The sequence below is a fragment of the Pantherophis guttatus genome, chromosome 1, assembly GCF_059756535.1.
Source record: "Pantherophis guttatus breed Tessera chromosome 1, ASM5975653v1, whole genome shotgun sequence".
Classification (NCBI taxonomy): domain Eukaryota; kingdom Metazoa; phylum Chordata; class Lepidosauria; order Squamata; family Colubridae; genus Pantherophis; species Pantherophis guttatus.
Genome location: NC_142063.1, coordinates 39759191 through 39782494, shown reverse-complemented (window position 1 = coordinate 39782494; position 23304 = coordinate 39759191). Strand labels below are relative to the sequence as shown.

Genomic DNA, 23304 nt, shown 5'->3' with positions numbered 1-23304 from the left:
GACTAATTACATCCACGGAGAGAATTGTAAGAGTAAAAGGAATATCTGACGCCTAACTGAATTAATTGCCATAATCTAATAACATATACTTAAGTTCATACAAGACAATTCTAGTGGTAACTTGAGAAACTATGATTGAAAGTTATGACCAAATACTAGAGACCTCCTTAAAAAAAAGAACGTAATTAATGTTATAAGAATATTTATCAACATCCAACTTTCATGTTCAGTCATGCTTCTTTTAACATCTTCAGAGCAGACACAATATTCATTCAGGCAACCAAGACCTATATTTTTACCACATCATTTGCATTGCTTGACTATCTCATTCACAGCTATAAGAACATCATTAAAAGATTCCCAAATGAGATATTCTTTACAGCCCACTGCTGTGATATAGAACCAGAAATAAATTCCTCAGATCTTCATAATTGTAGAAATCTGTGCATGTTCTCATTTTCATTCTCTTTCAACCAGTAGAATATGAGAAATTAAATTATGTAAAGGAAATGGGGACTTTGTCACCTCACTGGGATGATAATTATCTGAAAGTTCAACAGAATGGGATCAGATTTGTACTGGAAGGCGAGCTTGCAAAAGGAGTTTAAAATTGAGCCAATTAGGCTAGACTTCCAAAGGAAAAAATCCCAAAATTTTCCCTAATATGTTTTAATGAGACCATTGGACAGCAGCTTCAAATGTTGGTAACTGCACCATGTTAATTCTCTCACCCCATTTTGATATGATTCTATGCTGCCCAATCCATGTCTCTCAGTGCACATGTACACTCATACTGGTTAAGAAGAGTCATCAAGTTTGTGAGGACAGAAGGACGTAACCTAAGAAATACCAGTTGAGAGAAAAGGGCATTTTAGAAAAAGAAAAAAGAAAACATTGTTTCAAAATACCACTTGTTTAGGGCCATCCTTTGTATGGGGTGGCAAAGATGGCCAGTCAAGACAGATTGTACATTCTGGGACAATTGTGGCTCTCCAGAGGGCATGGACCATGGAGTGATTGCTTGTTGCAGAATACTGGCTGATTTGCTCATTAGAAGATAAACAGAAAGAAATAGCAATCAATAGTGAGGAGGAGGCCCTAAAAAGTGAATGAAATTTGGCAAGAAGGGAGAAAATAATACAAGCAGTTCCATTAAATCACATAGAAGAGAGCATTTGTGGCTCAGTGTTGAATTGTGGAGTCCTTGGTTAGTTTGGTTGTTTTATTTCAGATGTTTCATTACCCAACTGGATAACATACTCAGTGCTAGAAGGTAGTGGCATTTGCTCTCTGTTTATATATGGTGGTTTGCCCTGTCAATGTTGATGGGAGTGGGGTTTTTTTTTGGTTGTTCCTTGATTAGGCTGTTGTATACTGTTTTATTTTTTTGACTGAATTGGTAGTTTTTTGATTGGGGTATTGTTTACTGCTTGATTGTTGATCTGGTATTAATTCTGATGTTAATCCCTGCTTATCCACTAAATCAGTTTGGAGGCAAGTTAAGATTAGAGGTACCACCACTGGATTTGCCATTACCCTAGCCATTGGCATTGGAAGACTAAATCGGTGTGGAAGAGGATGGACTGTGCTGGCATCAGTTTTGTGCTGTAAGAAATACCAGAACTCTTGAAAGTGTGACATATTTCTCCATAGTGTAGAAATGGGTGGTGCCAGGCTGGGTTATTCTATTCTCTAGCTCTATGAACTGAATTGAAACTCTTGAAGGTCCGCCTCCCTGGTCCCTGGGCTAAGTTCATGATTTACTAATGGCTGCTGCATACCTTCTCCAGCGACAGCACTGTGATCCACTACTTTCCACACCCTGGGTAAAAAGTACTGTAGAGAGAAGATTGCCTCCCCTAGTGGTGAGAACTTAGGTTTTCCTCGCTTCATGGCATTACAATGATTAAACAAAGGAGCCTGGGTGGAGAAATTAAAATGATGTTAGAAAGCAAGAAGTAACAGACTTTAATTGGAGGATTGTAGGGATGTGTGATGTAGTGAGAGAGGGAACTATGTGGAGTAGCCCTCACCACTTTGCTGACTGGGGTGCCTGGGAGGGAAACTGACTTGGCTATTAGTGACCCTCATATAGTTTTTTTTAGCCTGTAGTCAGATGGTAAGTTATATACATGGAGATCTTAAGATGGGGAAATCAGTATTCATTTATGATACAATGGGAAAATATGACGGGATATTTTGAAAGACCTGCAGTTTGTTACCTGTCTCAACTTCTGTCTACCTGCCTCACTCCTGGATTTGGCAGACTGGATCTTTAAAGCCACGTGTAGCTTGTATTTCAGACATTTTCAGGGCCAGCACCACCAAGTGTAACTTTCTGTGGGATACAGACCATTTCTTTATGATGGTTTCCACACTGGAATGGCCTCGCAACAGAATCAAGCTGCTATCTTTCTGAAATGCAATAAACTTTGGTAGGACCTTTGAATTATAATTTCTTGCTGTGTAAACTAGGGTTAGTGCCATGACTATAATTGCTTCTGTTCTATTAGTCAAGTCAATAATTCTTGTTTTTATCAATTTTATGTTTAAATTTGATTTTATTGTTTTTTGAGTTTTATTTGTACAGCATAAGTACCACAGGTAAATTTGATTTGATGGTAAGTAAATATAATTAATAAAAGGATTGAAAGAATTCTAGAACCCATTACATTCTAAGCTTTCCCTACCTTTTAAAAACATTTTTTCTCTTCCTCAACTCCTGCATTTATATTTAGCCTCTCTTGGTTCAGAGCTGTCCAGTCACATCAGGTTTTCTATTCAATGACCTTTATTCTTGCACGTTACTACAATGTTTATTGCAATAAATATTCTACAGTTCTATTGTATTGTAATATTCCCTGGCATAGTAAATTCCAGGATCTAGTCTAGTAAAAGCTTCTTGAAGAGCGGGTACTTTTCAGCCTCATTCAAGGCCAAAGGGACTGCCTCTTCACTGAAGAAAGCCAACCCCACCACATGAACCCAACCATCATTTATCTTCTGTACGGCTTTAACCATCAAAGATAGACATGAATCTAATAAGCAGCTGACCAGGATACCGGATGTGAAAACCCTATCAACTTCCTCAGGAATCACAGAGTCAAACTTACTACAGATAATCCCTTAAATCCATGAAGCAGGCATCTCAATCCAAATCTGACAAGATGTCAGTTTTTGCAAAATAAATATAATATTCTTCCCAGCGATATGCTGATGTCCTGAGCCCTATCTTTCCCCACAAGGACCAGGTCACCTTAAAAAGGGCTGCCAGATAATTATTGGCAAGCCCTCCCAAGTCCAGAGGAGAGGTTCCCTAGAAGGTTATAGTGAATAATAGAGCCAGGTTTCCTCTAAGGTTGCCAGATCCAGACAGAGGCAGATATTAGCCAGTCAACCAAACATTGTGGTAATAGACAAACACCAGAAGATCGCAATGGTGATATATGTAGCAGTGCCAAGTGACAACAACATCAGGAAGGAGGAGTATGGAGAAGGATCAAGGCCTGAAGGAAGAATTGGAGAGGATGTGGAAAGTACAGGTCAAAATGGTCCCAGTGGTGGTAGGAACATTTGGGGCTGTGACTACTAAGCTGGGAGACAACCCAGGAATGAGGTCAGAGCTCTCTGTCCATAAGAGTGCAGTGCCGGGGAACAGCTAAGAGACCACAGAGAACCCTCAAACTCTGAGGCCTCTGGTAGAGAACCCGAGATTGAGGAAAATACTTATCACTCAAAGGCATGAGCAGGGAATTTGTGTGTGTATTTCAGATGTTGAGTTGAATATGTAATAAGAGAGAGGCAGGGGAATTATCTGATCCTCACTTTTCAAAAAGAATTTGTAATACTATTAGTACTTACTTGAAGCAACATTGAAGTATATACAGGTAGTCCTCATTTAGTGACCACACTTTGAAGTTACCATGACATTGAGGAGTCCTCAGAGTTGTAGTTCCGGTGTCTCCATGGTCATGTAATTGCAATTCAGGAGCTTGTCACCCAGTTTACAATTACAATAGTCACAATTTCATGTGGTGATGGCCTCACCATTTGTGACCTTCATTTTCTGGCTTCTGATAAGCAAAGTCAATGGTTTGCAAATGACGAGCATGCGACATGCCTAAGCACTGCACAGGATTTGACTAATGACAGCAATTGGAACTAACATAGTAAGTTGGCACAGTCACATAACAGGATAACAGCGTTGGAAGTGACCTTGGAGGTATTTTGCTTTATAGCTGCATCTCTTGGCAATAGAATTCTTGGTCCCAATTACTATCGTGTTTTTTTTTTTTGTTTTTTTTTTGCTTTAATCTATATGCCGCCCTTCTCCGGAGACTCAGGGCGGCTTACAATGCGTTAAGCAATAGCCTTCATACTTTTGTATATTTATACAAAGTCAGCTTATTGCCCCCACAATCTGGGTCCTCATTTTACCTACCTTTGAAAGGATGGAAGGCTGAGTCAACCTTGAGCCTGGTGAGATTTGAACTTGCAGTAATTGCAAGAGCAGATGTTAATAACAGTGCTTTAGTCCACTGTACTACAGGCTCTTAAGTAGTTTGAGGACTACTGGTACTACTGCAGTAAATATTTCTTGATACATACTTGACATATTTAGATTTTAGGATTTTCAAATGTTCTGATATTACAAAGAATTTTCCATGTGAAATACTGATGAAGTAGTAATAACAACAGTCCAGTATTATTTGTTTTGTCCTTGATTTCTGCAACTTGGCATTAGTTTGTAGGAAATTGTTTTGCATTTTGAAATAATTAACATAACTAACTCCAATCTTAGAAATAATACTTGAATTCAAATATTTATCTTATAATTGAATCTTATACTAGTTTTGTGCATGTTTAATATTCGTAGGTATATTTTATCCATCAGTGCATTGTTTTGTTCCATATTTCTTTAATGTTTCAATTGAGTTTCACTTTAAAGTTGGAGTTGATGTGAAGATGAACCATTTATATGCTCCTTCCACGTAAAATTCCAGTCTGATTGGCTGCTCTTTGTTGTTGAATGACAAAAATCTACAGCCTTTCTATCTAGAACAGGGATGTCAAACTTACAGCCCATGGGCCACACCCACCCCGTTTTAGCGAAGGGGGGAAAAGTTGAAATATGTCACGAGACAACATGTTGTCGCAAGTTTGACACCCATGATCTAGAACCTTTATCTGAGCAGATTGTGGCTTTTATGTGCACATTCCTTTTGTTTAATGAAGAGACTCACTCTAACTCAGACTAACATTTGAGAGCATACTTGGATTTGCCCCAATGCTTCTTATGTTCAGTTTTCAGTGAATGCTTTCCTAGGCTTTGTTAGCTATCCACATAGCCCTTAACAGTTCACCTATAACTTCCTTCTTCATCCTTCCTCTGTCCTTAAACAAGGGTAGAGTCACATGTATGTTTATCTATATTAAACTGTCAATATGGAGTTAAGATGCATCATTATGTTTTAAAAATAAAATAGATACAAGAGTGTGAAATTTAGTAGATTTATAGTGGATACTGAGGGTTGCATATCCTATATCCAAAACATTTTTTCTGCACCGTAATAATTGAGAATCTCTTCTGGGAAGTTTACTGATGCCCCACTCAATACAGAGATTTAATTCTTGAAATGTTTGCTTTAATTGGTTAATCAAACATGACCATCTGCCAGGAATTGCATTTGTCATCTAGATTCAGTAACAAATGCTTATAAAGGCATGGTAAAAAGTTCATTGTTTGTATTTGTAGTGAAAAATATTATAAAGAGTAAAATTACCTCTTGTACTTTATATGCATAATCTGTGTCCATATTTTTTATGAATCTATGTTTCATCTGCAAAATGCAGATAGTATCTACTTTAATTACAGAACATGACTATTAACAGTTTGTGGCAGAAATACATCAACTCCCCGATGAGAGTTAAGAAAACAGTAATCCCTAATTATACAAAAATTTGGCAAATTTTAATACATGGTTGAATAAGGACACGACTGGTTTCTTAAAAAGTTCTGCTTTTTAAATCTGCCTTGGTCGCTATAAATAGTTGATTTGCTTTTTCTCTTAGCAAAGAGTCAAGAGTTAGCATTTTAGACTGAAGTATTAACCATTGCTAATCCCAATTTCAATCTTTCTTGCAGGCTGCTGATTTGAGTAAACCAATAGATAAAAGAATATACAAAGGAACGCAACCTACATGTCATGACTTCAATCACTTAACAGCCACAGCAGAAAGTGTTTCTCTTCTAGTGGGCTTCTCTGCAGGACAGGTGCAGCTAATAGATCCTATTAAAAAAGAAACTAGCAAGTTATTTAACGAAGAAGTAAGTGAATGTTAATCTTGGTGCATGCAAATGTGCTTGCATTCTTTACAACATTTTCTTCATGTGTGGCATAATTATTTTTTACTTGGAAACAATTTTCCCTGGTGAATATTGAATACGACAATGTATATTTATAGTACTATTGCAAAATGGATATATTGGCTTTTTCTTCCAGATATTTCTCCAACTTCCTATCCTTACAATAAAAAATGCAAGAGTACAATGCTAAGGTAGATAAGGGTATACTGCATTTCAATTGTAGTCAGTTTTATACCAGTGACAATTATTTCTCTATCTTAAAGCTGTGTGTTCCCCAGTTTAAATTAGCATTTCATATGCTTCATTGAAGTTGCTAAAATAGTTCGTAATCATGGTTAGAAATATATTGCAGACTAAATAATAATAAAATAAATATGTGCAGAAAGCTTGCATGAATGAGTGTTTTTAGGAACTTTTTTTGCTTTTTTTAATGCTATGAAAAATGAGCCTTGGTATGAACAATGTTTTTCATGTACATTTGTTCAGATAAAAATAGGGTAGGTTTAGCTATTAGATTCTTGTTCAGCTATGGCATCCTGTCAGTGAAAGGTAATCTTCTGATAGACAATTCTTCTCATCCAAACTATTTCTCAATTATTACAAATCCATCAAAACAGATAGGGTATAAGCTGGGGGGAGGAAGCTTGCAGTGAGAGGAGAAGAGAAATTGAAAGGATGAAAATCAATGTATGTTTTCCGAGAAATTACAAGTTATGCTAGCTTTCATAGCACAAAACCCCATACAATTTTGTTTAAACACCCTCTTCTCCCCTCTATCACCATTATCTATTCACTGATTTAATCTTTTATTCAAAGCAATTTATAGCAGGGACTTTTGCAGCTTCTATATCAGTTTATCTGCTGGACTATAATTCAAGACTGTTCTTCCCAAAAGTTTTGGTACAGTTTTCCTTTAACTCACAATCAGCACCAAAAATTGTAGCTCCTGACGAGGAGAAACTAGCATTTTTGCCACCTACTTACTCATCTATAAATATAGCCTATTTAGCTCCAGTTGTACAATAAAACACAACACACTCATGGTGTCTATTCTAAATAAAAAATAATGGAAGAAAAAAAATGCCAAGATGGAATTATTCTATTTCATGCTTCTCTAAATATTATAACAGCTATGTAAATTAATCCAAGTATATCATAACTTGAATAATTGGGGGCAGTACTTTTATTGGGGCCAGCTTAAGTTATATTAAATCATTTCAGGATTTTTAATTTCAAAACCTTTTCATAACGGAAGTTGGTTAAAATTAAAATGGTAGGTGGATGATTTTGGAGCTATAATTATATTAATTTACATTGTTAGGTGTAATGGGGAGCTTCAGAGTTACAGATTTTTGATTATAATTAAAATTTTCTATCCTAATTGGTGAGAAAATGGCACAAGGATATGTTTTCCAATTCTTTATTTTTAATTTTATTTTTAATTATTTCTTCACTTTATTCTTCAGTCATCTTACGATAAAGAGATCTTAAAGCTCAAGTGTTGGTAATATTGTAATTTTGTACAACTTCAGAGCATTGCTTCAGTGAATTTTGGGATTTTTTTCCCATGGAAGAAGGCTTTGTTGCTTTCACAGGACGAGAATAAACTTATTTTGTTTTTATAAGTAGATAACAAGAATCCTGATGGGTTGTCCACTATGACACCTGTTTGTTAAGAGCTCCAGAATACATCTATGAAATTTATATCCCAGTTAAAACCAATATTATACTTTTTTGGAGAAAGAAGCAATTTTGTTATTTTTAGCTGCCTTTAAAAATTGTTAACACTTATATGACTTGAAATGAACAATGAATTGAATACTGTAATAGTTTTAAAAATATTGGAAAATAAGTCAGAATTTAGTAGATTAGTATTTTTTTCTTTGGAATATGTGTAATTTTCTGAGCCTGATTTTATACTAAAAATGTTAATGACAAATCTGGCTGGTTATTATATTCATATTTATAAGAAAGATATTCTTTTAACTTCAGTACCATTCAAAGTCATAATGAGTTAGTTGTCTTCAAGAAGAAATATGTATTTTTGATAAAGAATTATTACATGAACAATGCAGAACTCTGTTAACTATATTTTTCTTTTGTTTTTCAGAGACTAATAGACAAGTCCAGAGTAACTTGTGTAAAATGGGTGCCTGGTTCAGAAAGTCTCTTCCTAGTAGCTCATTCCAGTGGCAATATGTACTTATATAATGTGGAACACAACTGTGGTACCACAGCTCCACACTATCAGCTACTTAAACAAGGAGAAAGTTTTGCAGTCCATACATGCAAAAGTAAATCTACACGAAATCCTTTACTTAAATGGACAGTAGGTGAAGGTGCTCTAAATGAATTTGGTTTTTCTCCAGATGGAAAATTCTTGGCATGTGTAAGTCAGGATGGCTTTCTTCGTGTATTTAACTTTGATTCAGTTGAGTTGCATGGTACAATGAAAAGCTACTTTGGAGGACTGCTGTGTGCATGTTGGAGCCCAGATGGAAAATATATTGTAACAGGTGGAGAGGATGATTTGGTGACTGTCTGGTCTTTTGTGGACTGTCGAGTGATAGCTAGAGGCCATGGGCACAAATCATGGGTCAGTGTTGTGGCCTTTGATCCATATACAACCAGTGTAGAAGAAAATGATCCAATGGAATTCAGCGGCAGCGACGAGGACTTCCAAGACCTCCTCCATTTTGGACGAGATCGAGCAAATAGCACGCAGTCAAGATTATCAAAAAGGAACTCTACAGAGAGTCGCCCAGTAAGTGTAACGTATAGGTTTGGCTCAGTAGGTCAGGACACGCAGCTATGTTTATGGGACCTAACAGAAGACATCCTCTTCCCACACCAGCCCCTCTCAAGAGCAAGGACACATACAAATGTCATGACTGCCACAAGTCCTCCCACAGGAAGTGGTGGAGCTAACCCAGGAAGTAATGGAAATAGCATCACAACACCTGGAAACTCTGTACCACCTCCTCTTCCACGTTCCAATAGCCTTCCACATTCTGCAGTTTCCAATTCTGGCAGCAAAAGCAGTGTCATGGATGGTGCCATTGCCTCTGGTGTTAGTAAGTTTGCAACCTTATCATTACATGACCGGAAGGAAAAACACCATGAAAAAGATCATAAGCGAAATCATAGTATGGGACATATATCTAGTAAGAGCAGTGACAAACTGAATCTAGTTACTAAAACCAAAACAGACCCAGCAAAAACTTTGGGAACGCCTCTGTGCCCCAGAATGGAAGATGTTCCTTTGTTAGAGCCTCTTATCTGTAAAAAGATAGCACATGAAAGACTGACTGTGTTAATTTTTCTTGAAGACTGTATAGTCACTGCTTGTCAGGAGGGATTTATTTGCACATGGGCAAGGCCTGGTAAAGTGGTAAGTTTTAATCCTTAATGCTGCATCAAAGAAATAGAACTTGAATAGGTAGTTTTTTTTCTCAAAACATAAGTGAATGTTGAATATAAACAATCTTTACGCTTAATGTAAAAATTATTTCCTCAGAGCCATACTTTTGGATACTGCATGCCGTATTTCTGAACAATTTGAAGTGTCTGGCCTAGGTGAAGTCCTTTTGAAATACAGTTGCCTTCCAGCCAGAGATATGTTGTGTATCCAAAGTGTCAGTGATAGGTTTCTTATATTTTCAAAACTATTTTTATATGAACATAATTGAAACAAATCTAAATTACTGAGGGTAAAGTTGCAAGGGCATTCAGGAATATAGCTTACTAGACTGTAATTTGACCTAGTGTGACATTTTGGAAAGCTGAATTTCAAATAGTTAACTGATAGGAGTCAATAAACAGAATATATTCTCACCTTTTTCGAAAGCTATTCATAGTGATGGGTTTTTAATTCTACAGTGATAATTTATAGTGTCTCCATTTAAAATTTGAATGAACTGATATTAAATATGCATTGTAATATTCTTGACTTTTAATATTGACTTCTTCAAGTATTTTTGTGTGTAAAATCACAAAAGTCCCTTAGCAGAATGTATCCCCATCCCATAATTTTCCTTGTCACTTCAGATTATTTTCATGTTAACACTATTTTTAACTCAAGCATTGTTCATTAAATCCATAGGCTTAAATCTGGCAGCGGTAATCTCTTATTTCATATTTAACAAAATTAGCTATTTAAATTTTTTAGCACTTTATGCTGATAAAGGTTGACTTCAATGTTTATTGGCAATTTGAAGGCTGTAGCTAAGATTAAAAAAAAAACTTGAGGTGATTTCTGTGCACTCACTTGGCCATCCTGGGCTCAGCCTCGACAAACTATGATTCCTTATGTAGCCACATATAAGGCTTTGGGGAAATCTTTTGTTATATAGTCCAACACAATAGAGCTAGAGCTAGAATCAGAACTAGCACAATCTCATTTGTTATTGGGCAAGCTAGAGAAAATGATATCTGAAATGGCTGATGGTTGACTTTTTTTAGAGATGTAGCATTGGGCGCTTTTAAAACATCTTCCAGAGAATAAGCCATGAAGTACTTGACAGTTGTCAATTCCTGGAGTGAACAGACTTCAGAAAATTATTGCAAGTAGAGTTCTTCCAATAGAAATCAAAGCCTATTGGGATTTACAGTTTCATTGTTGCTCTGTAATGTGTAATAAATTTTATTCGTTAAATTCTCAACAAACATGCTCTGATATGTGGTCTTTCCTGTATGCCTTATCTTGGATAGACAATCTAAAAATGTGACATTATTTTCATGTGGGTGAGAGAAACAAATTACGCGGATAAAATCTCACACTTCATTCATTTCCGTTAAGATAATTTCCATCTTAGTCTATGCAGGGGCCAAAGAAAGCTGATAGTGATTTTGCAGATGTGTGTTGATGAAATTGGAAATTATTGCCCCTCTGTTTAATGTACCAGAGATTCCAAAGTAATTTAACACTGGCTCTTAGGTTGCTTCCATTTTTATTAGATTGAGATTCTTAAAGGAGCTGAAGTGAACTAATTAATACAACTTGCATTTAGCAACAGTTTAATTTGGAGGACATTTCAAATATTTCAGAGATAGAGTATGCAGTATCAAAAGCTAGGATTTCTATATTTGGCAAATGCAGAAATCTTTAAGGTAAGTTTCATGCTGATAGTATTCATGAGGTCTCTGAAAACTAATATTGCACACTGTTGTAAATGCCATTTTATTTAGGATGCGTTTACTTAGGATGGGTTTCTTATTGCTGTTGTTGTTATTCTTTATTTTGCAGTTGGTGAGCTTACTTAGCTGGCCTAAACTAGCAAATTAGGTGATATGTTTACAGGGTTCTGGCCAGGGTGGTCATTGTAACAGAAACCTTGCTTTTTGTTTTATAGGAGAGCACTTAATTAAACTCTATGCCTATTTAATTAATCTTCAAAACAATGGTAACATATTTCTTCCCCCGGGTTAAACACTGCCTACATTTATCTTATCCTAGGTTTACTCTCTTTAGCTTCATTTTAAAGCCTTTAAAGCTGCTGTGTTCCTGCACTGTTATTTGTTCACAATGATCCTAGCATATAGTTTCCACTCATCCATTTTCTGCTGCTAAAATTGTTTTCTGCCTTTGTCAGAAGATTTCAGTTGGATAAAAGGGTCACAAACCTCCAGGTTGAGGAAAACCAATTTTGCAATTTGAATCTTCATTGCTACTGAGCCAGCCTTTTCTGTCTTCCCGACCGTCCCCCTTTGCCAGACTGGTGCAGCAAGCTTAGCAGAAGAACAGGTTAAAATATTTATTCATTAGAATAAACTCCTTTGGTCTGGCTGCTCTCTGCCTTGGCTGAAGTATCTAATTATGGTTTCAGTATCAGGAACCCATAGGTTAGAAAGAAACACTTTCAGATTGGAGTAAGAAGATTTACACTACAGCCTTAGGTTTTCTTACTCTGCATTCCCATGTTTTGAGCTTCCTTGTGTCCTTTCTTTTTCAAAATACAGTTTAGACACATGTTAAAATGTAACATTGTGTTCAATAAAAACACACAGTAAAGTCATTTTGCACATAAAAGCAACATTTTAGAACTGTGCTGATTTATGGGAAAGCTGCCTATTCTACTGGCATGAAAGTTTTTCAGTAATGCTTTGTAAAAAAAATTGTTGCATCACTAAGAAAGTTAAGTTGCTCATGAATCTTTTGACCAATTCCTTGCTTGCTAGTCTGGTAGAAACAGCAAGAAAGTTCTTGGATTTCTTTTGGGATGCTAGTCACACCTAGATTTCTATCAGGTATTGCCTTCATTGACAGATTTTATCCAACGTGATAATTAACCACTTGTAATTTTCAGAAAACTTGCAGCTATTTATCTTTGCATATTCTTAGTATGATTTGACTAACTATAAAGGTTGAATTGAATGAACTGGCAGCATATACCCTGGCAGAGTAAATGTGTTACCAATTTGTATAATAAAATCCACATTAAATTTACAACATTTATTTGAACCATGTTGTACAAGAAAAAAAATTAGATCTAAATTGTAGAACATTTTCCAATAAGCAGCAACTGTAGTTCAGCATCATTATTTAACTTAGTTCTGTGCTAAAATATTGTACAGATATTTTGTGATGCTATATTGGAGTGTGATCAATTGCATTTGAAATGAAATTTTCATTGGCAAAATGGTTTCATTGAATGGAAATATAAAATGCTGTGGAAAGTGCTAGCTATGATTGGCGTAATGCTAGATTTAATGATTTAAACAGGATCTGGGGATTCCTTGAAAAGTTTTTACACATAATTGTTGGGATGAATTAATATGAGTTAATGATACCCAGTCAAAAATTAGCCAGTTCCTTCTGTGAAGCCAAAAAAGAATAATTGTCTCCACATGGTTATCCAAATTAGAAAGAAAAGAGTCATGCTAAAATATTTCAGAAATGCTTCATTTTTTGGAACTAAGTAATGTACTTGAACAGACCATGTATGTTTCCCTTCCATCACTTTAAAGCTACTAAAGAATAATTGCTGGCCTGCATTATGTTGAAAGAAAGAAAACCAGCTAATTTATTGTCATATAACTTGTATAAAGTTTAAAAGCAAGATTTTTCCCTGCATTTATGAAATCTGTATACATGAATTTGTTAAGACTGACACGTTAGGTTATACTGTACAAAATTGTAATGATATAGTGAAAATCAACAGTAAATTCATATGTATTTTCTTTATAAACGTCCATCTGATTTCTTGGCAATTTAAATAAATTTCATAAGAGCCTTTCTAACATAAATTGTTAATCTAAATTGACTGTTGCAATAATAATGAAGCTTTAATAAGTATTGTTCATATATTTATAATTTTTAAAAATCATGTTTGTTTCATACTGCTTATTTTTTAGCATTTTATGTCACTGTTTCAGCTGAAGAACCCTACTAAATACTTGACGTTACAACTTACCGGGGTTGTCCTCTGTATACTGACATTAAATAAAAAATGAGACTGAATTGTAAAATATAGTTAACTGTCAGTAGTGCTTCTCATGCCTGAAGTTGCAATGTTGTTTTGCCACAGCTGATACTTCACTAAATGCAACAGGCGGCTTTCTGAAAAACTGGCCACTGTAACTGCTGCTTCTGTAATTGCGGTTTTTATAAATGAGCCTAAATGAATGATACAATTTCTTGAGTATTTCATACCCATCTCAAATATTGGTTTGAATTCTTTTATCATATTAATATATCATAAGTATATCCTGTTCAGTTATTATTAATTGAAGGTGCACCTGATACATTGGTATTTCCAGTTTGAATGACAAAACCATGGGATGAAGAAGGTTATCTAAATCTAAAGAGCTATTGAAATGAAAACATGATATCTTCTGGATTCTATAGGAGCTCTTTTATTTATCAGCTGTGTTAGTTAAACACTATGAGTTGCTTATCAGAATTAGGTGCATAAACAAGCAGTCCAGAACTTAATTTGGCAGAATCCTAAGTACATATCAATTTTCATATGGATTGCTGACATTGCTAGATGTTGCTGACCAATTTTAGCTTTCGTTGGATTGCTTTAATCATTTTGGAAAATAAGGTGTGTTTTCAAGATGGTACTTTCAAAATGAAGTTCCAAAGCACACCCCTCCCCCCCCAAGTTTTTCATCTAACACATTCACTTTACTAATAATTTATTTTTGGGAAGTACGTAATTCTCTTCACTATTTTGTTACGGTATAAAAACTACAAAGCACTATTTAAAAGTCACAGGTGAATAAAACAATTTCTTCCTACTGACATAGAACACTAATACTAGTTGGGACATTGTTTTATCTTATCACAATAGTAAAAATTATCTTGTCCTTAGATTCTAACTATATCTTTCATATATAAGGCCATAGAGATGGTTTATGAAGATTATTTAGATTAATATTAAAATAGATTGGTTTGTTTGAAAATTAAGAAAGGCATAGAGTTTTCAGAGGTGACAAGCAATGGGAAAAAATGCACACTTTGTAAATACTGTGACTGCCCCCTGGGAGTATACTGCATTGTCCTAAATTAAATGCTATGTGGTGATACCCTGTGTGTAGAGATAAATTGTATTTAACATATAAGTGTGATTGCCGTGATATTATAAAACACAGGTCTAGTCATATGGGATTAGACCTTCTTTTAAAAGTTACCCAACAGTTACCCGACTTATGAATTAAGCATATGCAGTTAATTACTTTTAGGAATGGAATTTTTATGCAGAACCTGATGTTTTGTTTAACGTTAAATAAAATGAGTCCCCCTAATGTTAAACAAAATGAATCCCCTAATTTTAGAGCAAATTAATCTTGTTCTTTTGTTCTTATATGTTGTCAGACTTCATCTATATCCTTATTTGTGTGTGTAGAGAGTGACCTACCTTATTTCTTTTGTCTAAATCTTGCTTCTTCAACTGGAATATTTATTTGACCAAGAAAATTACTTGATTTATTCATGACACTGCATGCATGCTTTTATTTGTTAATCAACTTATACTTGGTTTTTAAAAAATATGCTTGATTAAAAAAATAATATTGAATTGTAACATTCTTTTTATGAAGATAAATTATGAAAAGTGCTTTGATAAAGTATATATGAAAAAATAGATTCAGTAAACATTATCTCTTAAAATTAGTTCCATCCTCAAGAGAATGTGCCCTTCCCTTTCACAGATAAAAAAGCATCTTATTTTCCCTCTGCCGTGCATAAAAATGAAGTCATTTAAGAAGAGAAAATTGTACTAATGAAAAGTATTTATTTATGTTCCCTCTGGTAAGGAACTCAAAAACATTTTAGTGTATTTAGCATGCATAGTAAATACTAAATTCATTTCTGATCTGTATTTTAAGCATGCCAGCCCACTGTATGCTCACTTACAGCCCACCTATGTGCACCAGGAAAAGCTCAGCTGGAAAAAAAAATTAAGCTAATTTTAGCTGAAGTAGTTATCAAGGAGAATGTGATGATTCACATTTCTGTATTGTTGGTCCTTTTTCAGTAAGCTAGAGGAGGGGATACTTTTTACTTTAAAAAGTTGTTTTCTGACCAGTTACAACCAAATTTCTGGGCCTAACAATGCCAGAATGTGAGTAATGCTGGTATTGCTGCACAAGAGAACTTTATTTAAATGAAATGGCAGCACCTTACAATTGTAGCATCTTCATTGTCAATCAAGTGGTTTACTTAACAACCATTTGGCTTCTAATTTAAAGAACAAGTAGCAGTCACTAAACAAGGAGAAGGTGTATTAGCATCTGTTGATAGCTGAATGGTGAATAATACGTTTGAAACAAGAAATCTAAAACTGATGATGAACTAAGATTTCTTCTGGCTTGTTTGGAACTTCTTAATGATCTTTTAATTTTTTTAAAAAAACATATTTTACAATAAATAGTCTTATACTCTGACAAAACATAAGATTTTAAACAAATCTAGGCAAACAACCAAAAAGACTATAGGTATTTGCACAGTGTTTGCAGAAATATATGTGTAGAAAATTTAAAACTAGGGAAAAGGAAATAGGGAAATAATACAATTACATTATTACTATATCTGAGATCAGGAAATTTGGAGAGAAATTTCTTAATTGCACAGTAATGTCTATTTCTCACAAGACTGGATTGTCTGTTAGCACTGATTTTACTTTGGGGAGGGAGCTTGGAGAAATTGCTGTCATTAAAGTACTTAGCAGATTAACAGATTGCATCTGATTTCACATTTGCTTATTTTTCATTTCTTCTATTGAATTCTTATTCATGCTATACTTTTTTTAAAAAGTGGGTTCATTCTTACTGATACCTTTTCCCGAGTTTAAATATTAGTACTGTATTGAGACTAAAGTTCCATGCTGAATTTCTAATGTACTAGGCAAAGTAATATTGTATATTACAAAGGATGCCTAGCAGAATAATTATTTACTTCTGGCTTTAAAACATATAGGGTGCTCTAAATCAGGGTTTGATTGTTTTTTTGCTGGCTTCTACCAGAAATAGCATCTTAGCTAAAAAATAGGTGCTAGATCTTTGGTGTATATGAAAGTGTTGAAACAGATTCTGTTGGCTTACCTTGTTTAGGGCAAGAGTTCATTGTAGAACTTTCTGGGTACAAAAACATGCTTGTTTCTTAGCATTTTATCATTATTGGGAAAAAGTAAGAAAGAGCTCCTGTAGATTCCAAAGATGTAATTAATTCTATATTAGAAGTGGACTTTAAACTTGAGTGTGACCAACTGTAGCTGTGTGATACAAACTAAGAAAAATATCTGGAAAGTCTGTATTTTAGAGTATGAAGGATTCCATCCCCAAACATTTAAAGCTTTTATTGATGTTATACTGTTTGCAGAATTGTGAAATGTCAGAGGTTTGAGTGCATATCAGAAATTTATCTCTTGCTCATATTTTTAAACCTCTGTTGTCAACTTCAAGAATCAGTTTCTGATCACAAAAACTATGGCTTATTAAACCATAAACTAAAGACAAAATCAACTGTTAGAGGAAAATATGACACGTTAGTTGCTTAAAAATTAGTGGACTGCAACTACAGTTCACATCAAATTTGGGGCAGAGTTGCTCATTATGTTTCATTCATGGAGGGACATTCTTCAGTAAAATGGCTCATATCCTAGAGATTTTCCATGTAATGTCTGAATGAATTACATATCTGCTGAAGAAAAACAGAACATCTGTCAGGTGAACAGACAAAGCCAGAAATGTTTACCTTCCTCATCTAACAAAAAAATTAAATAGATTGAAGCATCTGTTTCTGTCCAAAGAGTACATAAATTGGCTGAGAATCTTCAAATTGCTATTTCAGGCATCAGATTGAAAACCCATTCATTAATAAAAATCTCAGTCTGGTAAAAATTGCTTTTGAGTAATCGTATTTTATGAGTACAAACTATAAACTGTAAGGAGTATAAATAACCTGAAAGGCAAATTACATCAGCAAATAACTAATTTTTCCCAGCAAAGGGCTCATAATTCAGACACATTTGTAGTTCATTTCCTTTTCTTAATATTATAAATAACAAACTATTCTGTGCAGCTTTATCACATTTTCTGCATAAAGAAACCCAAGTGTTCTATGATTCTGATAAACTCAACATCTGATATAGCATGAAATCTCTATTGTAAGAGTTTCCTGTGAGATGTATGAGGATATTTCTGAAGCCAGTTTGGGAAAACTTGCAGAACAAGACTTCTTGTTTGTCATACCAGACTACAACTTGTTATTGCCTTGATCTTCTTTTCATATCCTAAATCTTGGAACTTGTTTTGTTATATCCAAGTAGTATATATTCACTAACATTTTTGAACAATATGATCTAAAATTATAAATTGAGTATGCAAATATTCTGCAAGAAAAATCTGCAAACATAAGTGTTTAGCAAAGTAAATGTTGCATTCTCTTGCTGGATTAATGTAAACTGCTTTGTTTGCAGGGTGTTTTGCCATCCCAAAACCAGGCCAATTCTCCAAGTGGAACTGTAGTATAGCCATCACACTCCTCCTAGCAAACCTTTGAACACAGAACAAGAAGTAATGACAATGGAACCAGGAGCTGCTGTTCAGCCAGAAAGCATCACAAATTCTTAAAAGGCAGAGTGTTATGTGAATCACATAGTGTTTTACAAAATAATTCTGTAATGAGTTATATTTTTACATCTAATACTTTGAGGCTGCTCACCTAAGGAAGAATTTTGCTTAAAAATGCTTCTTTTGGTGCTACAATTAAAAATCACAATTGCTTTATATTTCTCAATGTAATTTAATCACATACCTACATTCACACACATCTACACGTGTAAAATAAAATGTTTCTTAAATCCAAGTAAGTTTAATGGTGTTATAAATTAGAATACTACTGTTGCGTTTTTTTCTTTGCACTGCTTTTTTTAAAATCAGAGATGGTTAACCTGAAAAGCTCTCATGGGAAATTAAAGTCATTACTTTCTGGCTCCACAAATGTAATTCAGGAAGATGGATGCTACAATCATAGGTTTTTCTAAAAAAGATTGTTTGCACTTAAATAGCATAATGCTAGTGGATAATTACTTTTAAAATGGGTGTTTGGGCACCCTCTAAAGTTATGTTATAAAGAAACAAATCCTTTGTATCAAACATTTTATTTTAATAATGTTTCAACTACAGTCAATCTGTATTATATATGTAAATAATGTAATTCAGTGATTGGGGAAATCATTACACTAGTAATTTTAATCATTTAAGGAAGTGATATTTCTAATTCAGAAAATACATATTAAACTATCTTGAATATGCAGTTTTGTTTACTTTCTGTTTAAATCACCTTTGATGTAACTTTTTGAATGTAATATTTTTGGTATGGACATGATTTAAATTCTTGTAGAAGATGTTATTTCTGAAAACACTCAGGTCAGATTTAGGAGCTATGAACTGGGCTTTTTATTAGTAGGTGTTATTTTCCTGCACTTTATTCTAAATGGCTTTTCCTCAGTACGGTTTAGAACACTACGAAATTCTTAAGCCTAGTTTTTAAAATATATGTTAATTAACAGTGGTAGTCACCATTTTCATGCATTGGGAAACTATAATTTAATATCTGTTAATGTGATTAGTAACACTAAATGTTTATTTAAAATTATTGTAACAACAATAGGTTGCCACTGTAGAATAATGTGCCAAAGTACATAGTTCTCCTGTTTCAATGAAAAATGGATGCCTTGTTGGAGGATAAATATGAGAGTCTGCGTAATTAAATTGCTGCTTGGTTAGTTCTATTAAACTAATTTTGAACACACTAAAATCTGAAGAATTCCCTTCAGTTTTTTTTTTCTTGAAGAAAATGCTGTCTGCTTGATAGTGGAATTATGCGCCTGAGGATTCCTCTCTGGAGATCAGATCAAGAGGCAGAACTTCCCATATTCTTGTCAAAGTAGTATCAGCATTTCAGCCATTGTGAAGCAATCCCTGCCCCTTTCTTGTAGGCCTGGAGCCTCAGGATGCACATAGAAAAAGACGCAGAACTTGCATTGCAACCATCCACTGCTGCTTTCTTCACATCCTTCCCGCCCCCTGCCCATCCCCAGCTCTATCAAAAACCCTGATGTTTGGAAGGGTTTTTTTTCTTGGACTGAGATGTTGCAGAGGTATTTTCCTCTTTATCCCCATGCCAATCTTACATTTGATGGCGGTTCTGAAGCAGAACAATGGGGGAAGCAAAGAGCTTATTTGAATACTTGCGGTTGCCACGTAGTCTCCTCACTTTCTGGCTATGGAAAAAAATGCTGAGTGCTAAAGACTACAATTCCTAGACCACTTTTTGATAAATAATGTTTCAAGGTTGTAGATTTTATGTATATGAATGTTTGTGCAGATAATCCTGCTATTTGCTGGATTTCCACAGTTCCATATTTTTAACACTGCCCCGCACACTCTTTGAAACAGAGTTTCAGTAGTGTCTTTGATGCATTACTATTCATTGGACTGCATATAAGTCCTTTTGACATACTTAAAAGTGTGTTTGGGCTTATAGTAAATACTTTCAAAATTAGTTCGAAATAATTAAATAGTGCCAGGCTATTTTTGATTGCATAATACAAACTGCTAGTGAAAGCAAAATAAAAGTGCCATTTTAACTACTGTACATTGGCAGGTTTAAGATCTTAGGCAAGACATTTTTTATGCCTTAAGAACAAACCGTAGCTTGCTTCACACTTTGATAAGCCTTAAACATGAATTATATATTATAATGGCTGGACTCATACATCATGCTAAGCCAAAACTACATAAGCCATATTATGGCTCAGCACAGTGTGTGAACCAGCTGCTTAAAACCCAAAATTTGGATTTAACTGTGAACACAATGTTTCTCTCCACAGAAGGCATTTCATCCTGTGGAGGCAGAAGGGGCTGCTTTTGCTGAGTCTGTCTCTGCAAAAATGTATTTGGGGGAGGGCAGTCATCACAGAATTGCTTCTTCCCTTTCTGCCGCTGTGAGTCAACTCTGGAAATCGGTATGTATAATTATACTTTTAGAAGCAAGAAACACTAAGTGGTTCAACCAAACCATCTTCTTTAGAAATAATAATAATAAAAAATAATTTAAAAAATCACAATTCTGTAGTAAAAGTGCTGTAGAACTAGAAAGCAGAAAAAAAAAACAGGCTTTAAAAACAGTTCATAATCCTGTGATCTAAGGAACACAAAGTGCAGAGAATCCGTTTTTTTAGTCTAAACCTGTGTCAAGTAATCCCTCCGAAAAATTTTATGTATGGAGAGAGCGGAAGTCCCTTGTCTGTGCTTACCTTTGCCTAATTCTGAAAAAGTCCTCACTTTTGGAAAACAAGTACAAAATTACAGCTTTTATAAAATAGAATAGTCTAGCTTGTCAAGTATCAGGGTAGACTTCTAGATCGTGCTATGCTAAAGCATTAAAAAGCTGAACAGGAACATTCGGGGAAACTTGTCTTTTCTCACTATGCATGACACTCAAGCAGTTGTGCAGGTCTTTGTGCTACCATTTCTTGATTAGAAAGTTACATGCAGCCATCCTTCTGCTTACCTTTGCAATTATAAAATCTACAAGCTTTAAAAAAAATATTCCAAAGCTGAAATTGACCAACATTCTATTATTCTATTCTATTGAATAACATTCTATTGACCAACATTAACTATTTTTAGTGTTTGATCTCATGCAATTCAAAAGCACTTACATTGTACTGTATTACAAATTATTAATTCAACATATGAACAGAGGTTGCCTTATTGTCAAATATCTAAGCATACCTAAAAGCAATATATGTTCTGAATTTTCCTTTTGTTTCCAAAATTGTCAAGTAATTTGTCCTCAACATTATGTTAATGGGAGATGAATCTCAGATTTAGTTTCCAATGAAATATAATGTGCTTCTGATTATGCATATATGTAGAGAATAATGTGAGAATATAATGTACAAGGGTTTTTATTATTGTTTAAGGGATGAAATCATAAAGTATATTATTCTATCAAATCAGACTTCTTCATATTGGGTGTATTTAGCCTGGTATTGCCTCTTTGGGATATTAAACAGAAAGATTTTGTCATCAACTGTGGGAGATTGCACATGACTGTCAACAGGCAAAATCCGTTCTTGAGCACTTCCTTCTTGAGTGCTCTTAAGAGTAAACATCTCCATTTTTTTGGCTACTTGAAGAGAGTTTCAGACATCTAAAGGCAAAGTAGCTGCTTAATACATAATCTGAATCATTATTTTAGAAGTTTGTAAATTGACTAGAGATTCTATAGTATTTCAACTCTTTAATCAAAACACAATGCACTTTATTCAATACTGTAGATGCCTTGTTTTAAATTACAAGATCCTAGAATAAACTTCTAATGTTTTGGATATGACTAAAGCCAGTAACTATATGAAATAATGCTTATGCATTATGAACATAAACATTTTTAAAGGATATTTTTCCATCCTTGTTTAGCACAGTATCATGGCTTGTTCGGAACCAGGCCGTGCAAGCACTGGGCGAGTGTGTATGTGAAGCTCCACCTGCATGAGTGGTGGGTGTTCACACACGTGAATGCACACAAAAAGCTCCATTTGTGCGAGTGGTAGGCACACGCACATGCCTGCTGCTGGCCCAGAATCATCTCCTCTTCCCCCACAAGTCTGCCATGCTGGAAAGGTTGGGAATCGCTGCTTTAATATTTATAGGTTGAGATCCAGATTACATTTGAGAATTTTACTCAGAATTTCCTGCTGGAGAGTTTTTTGGGAGGGGGAATGAATAATAGAGTTGGAAGGGACCTTGGTGATCTTGTCCAACCCCCTGCTCAAGCACAAAACCCTATACCATTTCAGACAAATGGTTGCCCAGTCTCTTCTTAAAAACGTCCAGTGTTAAACGTTTTCAACTTCTGAAGGCAAGTGGTTCCACTGATTAATTGTTCTGTCAGGAAATTTTTCATTCGTTCTAGGTTGCTTCTCTCCTTTATTAGTTCCATCTATTGCTGCTTGTCCTGCCTTCAGATACTTTGTGGAAGCTCCTTAAATATTGGAACACTGCTATCATGTTACCCCTAGTCCTTCTTTTCATTAAATTATACATACTCAATTCCTGCAACCATTCTTCAAATGGTTTAGCATCCAGTCCCCTCAGCATCTTTATTGCTCTTCTCTGCACTCTTTTCAGAGTCTCAACATCATTTTATATCATGACAACTAAAACTAGATACAATATTCATCCAGTTACAAAAATGCAGATGCAAAAAATAATGCTCCTCAAATTCTAAATTTTAAATTAAGTTCCTATCCTTCCCAAAAGAAAACCTTATCCTAAAAACTTGAATGATTCTGTGAAATAATATGAAAATTCTTCAAAATAAATCTCAATCCTTCCATAGTTTGGTTTGTACAGAAATAATGGCAAGATTACATTCAACCAATTTATTATGACTACTGAATCCTCAAGCAAATGATTGCCTT

The 23304-nt window shown here is 34.7% G+C and overlaps 1 protein-coding gene across 3 annotated transcripts in view; it reads left to right on the top strand.

Moving 5' to 3' along the window:
- The window catches only part of WDR20 (WD repeat domain 20), a 72376-nt gene that overhangs the window by 41130 nt on the left and 7942 nt on the right, over window positions 1–23304 (top strand). For 2 of the 3 annotated variants that reach the window (XM_060687316.2, XM_087882123.1), the window contains exons 2-4: window positions 6146–6328; window positions 8478–9758; window positions 20707–20841. In XM_060687316.2, coding sequence (XP_060543299.1) covers window positions 6146–6328; window positions 8478–9758; window positions 20707–20841 — 1599 coding nt within the window. Of the gene's footprint in view, window positions 1–6145; window positions 6329–8477; window positions 9759–18288; window positions 19632–20706; window positions 20842–23304 lie in introns of those variants that run through there. The other variant, XM_034418497.3, reaches the window with a different exon arrangement.